The 6000-nt window shown below is 38.0% G+C and overlaps 1 protein-coding gene across 2 annotated transcripts in view; it reads right to left on the bottom strand.

The window, feature by feature from the left end:
- DNAH7 (dynein axonemal heavy chain 7) overlaps positions 1–6000 on the bottom strand; it is a 226155-nt gene that overhangs the window by 82566 nt on the left and 137589 nt on the right. For both annotated transcript variants that reach the window (XM_019553881.1, XM_019553882.1), the window contains 3 exons: positions 5591–5717; positions 3320–3539; positions 1892–2764 (listed from right to left, as the gene is read on the bottom strand). In XM_019553881.1, the coding sequence (XP_019409426.1) occupies positions 1892–2764; positions 3320–3539; positions 5591–5717 (1220 nt within the window). The remainder of the gene's footprint in view (positions 1–1891; positions 2765–3319; positions 3540–5590; positions 5718–6000) is intronic.

Raw genomic sequence — 6000 nt, 5'->3', positions numbered from 1 at the left:
GAGGGATGTGGATAACATGGAGAGGGTCCAGAGGAGGGCCACTCACATGATCAGGGGGCAGCAGGGCAGGCCCTATGAGGAGAGGCTACGGGATCTGAACCTGTTCATCCTCCACAAGAGAAGGCTGAGGGGGGATCAAGTGGCCTGTTACAAACAAGTCAGGCGGGATCAGCAGGCATTGGGGAAGTCACTGTTCCCCCCAGCACTACCAGAAGTGACCAGGAATAACGGTCACAAGCTGGCACAGGGTAGATTTAGGCTAGATATCAGGAGGTGCTACTTCACAGTCAGGACGGCTAGGATCTAGAACCAACTTCCAAGAGAAATGGTGTTGGTTCCTACCCTGGGGGCCTTTAAGAGGAGGTTAGATGTACACCTTGCTGGGGTCGTTTGACCCCAGTACCCTTTCCTGCCATGGCAGGGGGTCGGACTCGATGATCTGCTCAGATCTCTTCCAACCCTAGAAACTATGAAACTATGAAACTATAAAAAATAAACATCATGGAGTACTCTAGTGTGAATATTTAAAAATCTGCTTTCAGTGACAAATCTTCAAGACTCAGATATAACTAATGATCAATTTTGTAAGTCTTTCCTTCTTAAATTTACAGTAGGTCAAAATGAAGGAGATTGAGTTTGTCAGCATCCAGCATGACACCAAAATGCATATTACTTTGTACTGAATCAGCCATTTCTTTGATTCTTTCTGACAGCACATGAGCTATTAATTGAATATTTTACAGAATTCCAGAAATCCCACCATTTGTAAAATATGCAACAATACTTTAAAATACTGTCCATCATTGATCACTGGCTAGCAAAATTAATAATAATAAGTTAACTTGAACTAAAGTGCATATTTGTCAATGTGCTAGCTCTTTCTTTTTAACAGCTGACAAGCATTGCAGCAAAAAAAAAAATATACACCTGCTTCTGTAAATAATCTGTTCTAAAACCTGATAAAAAATTCTCTTCAATTTGTTTCCATGCAAATATTAGACTGTTAGTAAATATTCTAAAAAACTTCTGAATTATTGACATGTGAAAATTAAATTAATGCAATTTGAATTTATTTAATTTTAATCGCATACCTATATTTATTTATTTACATTTACTTTATCTGTATATATTTATTTTCTTTATGTATCTCACCACTTTAAAGGGCATGAAAAAATCGCCTCTACAGTTTCTCTTGGATTCATTTTGAAAAAAAAGCCTTCACCTTTGAAGAAAAACTGGATTTGGGAATTTTTTAGAGGCTAACTAAAGGCTATCTAAAATCTTTCCTTCTTCCCCATTTGCCTTGTACTGATGAGTTAGTTATGACTTAAGAGGTGGCTGAAGGAACTTCAGCCAAAGAAAAGGAGAAAGGCCAAATCATCTCTGGGATGGTCCTTGAGCTAATAGAGTACATTGGACATTTCATAACCTAATTTCTACGGTAACATGTTCATTCAGACTATAATTTTATGTTATGTTTCCATGATATGGTGCAGTGTTGTTCAGATGCACTTGAGCTAGCTGACGCACTGGAAATGGTACAGCTGTGCTACTGGGGAGCTCTGTCCAGGGTTAGCCATCATCCAAACTAACTTTGGTATTTCTACCCAATGCTGCTTGTAACATGTAGACATGTTTTAAGTGATCCAGCAATTCTGGGTACAATCTTGCTCATATCTGTACTAATGTGAAACCCCTAACATATAAGTAAGGCTTTAATGGTGTAAATTAGACTATGACCCTTGGACTCTAAGAAAATCCACAATACATTTTATCTGTTAACTATCATAATCAAAGAACTACTACTCAACATGAAAAAAACAGAGGAGATAGATCTAAAAAGTCACATAGTGTTTCCAGTGAAAAATATGCATGTTGAAAAGAGCCCCACCTGGAACCAATCAAGCGTGCAGCAGTTAACAAGAGCTGGAAACTTCCGAAGGCGATTACGGAAAGCATCTCCAATGGGACTCATTGCCAATACTACATGCAGCTGGTCTCGACAACGATCAATGAACAAGTTAAAAAGAGCTATGGGGCTACCATCAGTCTGCTTTGTTTTATCTCGCTGACGGTCTATCTGACGCATTCGCTCACAGATTTCTTGTTTCTCATCTACTGCAAAAAGGTTTGGTACTTCCCCTGCATTGAGTAAGTTGTTAATGTCTTCTAGAAATGACTCCTTTTTTATTTGAGTATCAGTGAACAAGAAAACTCCTTGCATATCACCCTCAGTTGATTTCCTTAGAATGACTTTTAGGTCTTCATGCCACTCATTGCTACCATAGCTCTTAGATATTTCAACCTGAAAAAGTGTATAATCAGCCATATGAGCTGCTAACCGTGTAAGGGATTGTCGGCCACTGCCTCCAACACCAACCAAAAGAGCATGGCTGCGAGGCTGTTTCAAAATCCGTGAAATTCTACAGACATGCTCTATAGCAAAACGGAACAAAACAAGTTGCATAGGTTTTTTGCTCATGTTATTAAATTCCTCCAAATGGCTCTCTACAATTAATCTCAATTTGTCCACATTATTGATCTCCCTGTAGTTGGTGTCTTCTCTTCTAGGGTCATGAAAATCACAAAACATCAGGCTACGTAAGTCATCCTCTTCCACTATGCCATCAGAATTGAAGTCCAAGTTCTGAAAAAGTTTATGGAAGTCTTCATGCAAGTGATTTTTCACTACTTCTTGAATAAACCCAACAAGCCAGGCTCGATCCAAATTATCCACTAAACGATCATAATACACTCTGAGGACCTGCATAATAAATAACAACATAACAGTTTTAGAAGCTACTGCTGGCATTCTAGTTATCTAATACTAACATCTATCAAACAGATAGAAATCCGGAAAAAAATAACTTCAAAGTATGCAATATTTTAAATTCTGCTACATAGAAATTAAATGTTTAGAAACAATTTGAAAAGTTAAACATTATCTCCTAAATAAAAGGAGAAATCCACAAGGAAAAAATAACACATTTACCATGCACTGAATATATGCTTTACAAAATATTATTAAAATATTAAGGTATTAGATTCTGAATTCATTCATGGCAGAGAAGGTGTCCATAAGACAATCTCTCTGCTTTGATGCTCTGAAAATGTATGAGAACATCTTTCTGTACAGCATGCATAAATACAAGCCCATTTCTAGCTATCAAAAAAGTCATAGCTCATGACTGTGACATCATTACATAGGCATCAGCTGATAAAATGATTCTGTTAAATTACAAAGGAAAAATATTTTAAGACTGATTTGGATCTTCAATTATCCATAATAAATACAATTTCTTACTAATATGAGTTTTACCTCATGGACCCAAAGACGTTTTATTGTTCCTGCAGATTCTGTTGTTTCAGGCCTTGACAGACAAACACCTTGAACAACACGGGAGAAATCACGGAGGTTGAACAAATAGTGAGACTTGGCTGGAGTGGGCAACAGATTCTTCATAGCTTCTTTGTAGACAGCCATGGTACTGTTAATAATCTGTGGAGTCAGTGCTATACATTCTTCTGGAAAGCTAAAACTGACAAATTAAAGAAAGTGTTAAGAATAATATGATTTTTCAGAATGTCATCAAACTAAACACATATATTTAAATACTGATTTATTTCTGAGGCAGTGACAAGATTAGCATTTTCTTATAGGAAGACTTATAAGAAAAACTTATACCTATCTAATAGAGGGTCTGAAGAGTTGGACCACAGAGAAGTAACGACAGAGGAAGTCCCAGCTGATGGAGAGGAAGTTCAAAAGATCTCACCAAGCTAAGTGTGTGGACAAAAAATGGCAGATGAACTTCAAATGTTGACAAGTGCAAGGTAATGCACCTGACAAAAAATAACCTCAATTATATGTACAGAATGCTGGCTTCTGGACTAGGCATTACACCTCAGGAAAGAGACTCTGGATTCAGTTGTAGATATTTATTTTAAAACTTTAGCTCAGTGTGCAGTGGCAATCAAAACAGGCCATAAAATGTTGGACATCATTAAGAATGGAACTGAAAACAAAATGGAGAACATCATCATGCTATTATACAAATCCATGGTGCACTCATGTCTTGAATACTGTGTGCAGTTCCAGATCTGGCCTTTGAGCACCGCTTCTTTACACAAAGATGTGGATGTCATCTAGGAGAAAATAGCTTTTCAAGTCTAAACACCAAAGGGGTTTTAACTAAGCACTGAGTCACATACTGGTGTACTTTGGTCACTTGAATAAGTTTATTTGAGAGTCACCTGACAAAAGGGATTACAGGTTACAAAAGAAAATCTCTTTCATTGGCCATTTCCTTGTAAGAAACTGCAAGCAAACTAGCTGCAGAAAAAACTGAATCCACAGTCTAAAGAAGAAACCATATGTGTGAAGAGAAGAGAACGGAAAGGATCCTAGCTGATCTACTTAAAAGACTGACAAAATATTAATTAAGAAAACTGAAGCAAGAAATTGCTTGTATGCTTATAGTCATTTTAGATTTCTAGCTTTCTAATACTATTTGAAGTAGAGTGTTTGATTTTTGGGGACCCTTAAAAGTCTGTGTAGCTGTTGCTTAAACTATCAAAAGTGCCTGAATATGTGGACTGTAAACTCAAGAGTGTATATACAAGTATTATATTTAGGTTGACTTAACCAGAGTCAGGTTACTCTAGATGTCCAACCATGCAGGCAAGCAGAGGGCTTAAATCGCCCAAAAAATCATGCACCCAATCAAAGTTAGTGCACCTGAGCAGACAGACTTAGATATAAGAAAGGGTTAACTCAATCTAAGAAAAGTTTAACCTGATCTTGCAAGTGCTCGTACAGATTTGCAGGGCAATTCTGGGGCTAAGAAAGCAAAGCCACTTGCACAGCTCCAGGGCTCTGCTGTTCCCAGCCTCTCCACAACCCAAGCCTGCCTGAGTTAGTTTTAGCCCGCTGACCTCCCCATCAACTGGGCAACCCCCACCAACATGGACCTGCCAAACCCCCTGTGGACCTGCTCACTCCCCCAGATCCTGCCCACCTCTCCCCCCACCCCAAGTTACTTATACTGGGCTCCCTGGGCAGCTCCCAGGAGCAGCAAATAGCTGCACGTGCTGCTCCTTGTCTAAAATTACATGAAAGTAAGCCATATGAGCATAGACCAAGTGCAGGGAATGACTATACACCCAGAGTGTACTCCACTTTCATAAGCATAAGAGTGGACTAGAGGTCTATTTGTTAAATTAGTTAAGCTTCTGAGGAGGATTAGGGTTGGGGGGAATCAACTCTGGTTCAAGGCACCCAAGGCAGGTAGGCCACAAGGTCCCATTTCTGTAAAGGGATAACAGTGAAGTGTGCCGGAAAGGCCAAGAAAAAAGTCAATGCTATAGCCTCCTAATATGGGAATCTTTAGAACCGGTAAATTCTACCATTAATAGTATAAGTAAAATAACTGTAGTTTTCATTACTGTGTATTAAATAATGTTTTCAAAAATTCTGAATGAACTGAAATTACATGAACAAAAAAAATTGTTTTAAAGCTTAAGTTTATACAATTCCCAACAGCATTGCCTAAACATTTTTAGCCATTTTCAATATACAAAAGTCACCTACCACGTAGTAAGATGCCAATCCAAGATTCTAGAAAAAATTGTATGCATGGACTCATCATCAAATTCATTAATGGTAACTGTATTGAAATGTCGTAAGAATCGAGGAGTTATTGGGTTTCTGCCACCACCTAAAATTAGAAATAATTAATATTAAAATTAAAATACTAAAATTTAGTATTAAACTGTGTTCACCATTTTGCTGTTAAACTTCCCAGGTCAGATTCAACCACCCTGATTTACACTGAAACATACCATACTGCAAGTATAGTCCTAGTGACTGCAAGAGAAGCAGAATAAGGTAATGTTCAATATGAAAAAGGGTATCACAGTCAGTCTTTTGCAAGCGGTAACAGCTGTAAAGTATGGCCAAATATCTCCTGCTCTAACAGTGTTTGATATTACTTTAACAGC

The sequence above is a fragment of the Crocodylus porosus genome, unplaced genomic scaffold, assembly GCF_001723895.1.
Source record: "Crocodylus porosus isolate Cpor-Errol unplaced genomic scaffold, CroPor_comp1, whole genome shotgun sequence".
Taxonomy (NCBI): Eukaryota; Metazoa; Chordata; order Crocodylia; family Crocodylidae; genus Crocodylus; species Crocodylus porosus.
The sequence above is the reverse complement of the archived record's forward strand: the minus strand, read 5'-3'. Positions and strand labels throughout refer to the sequence as shown.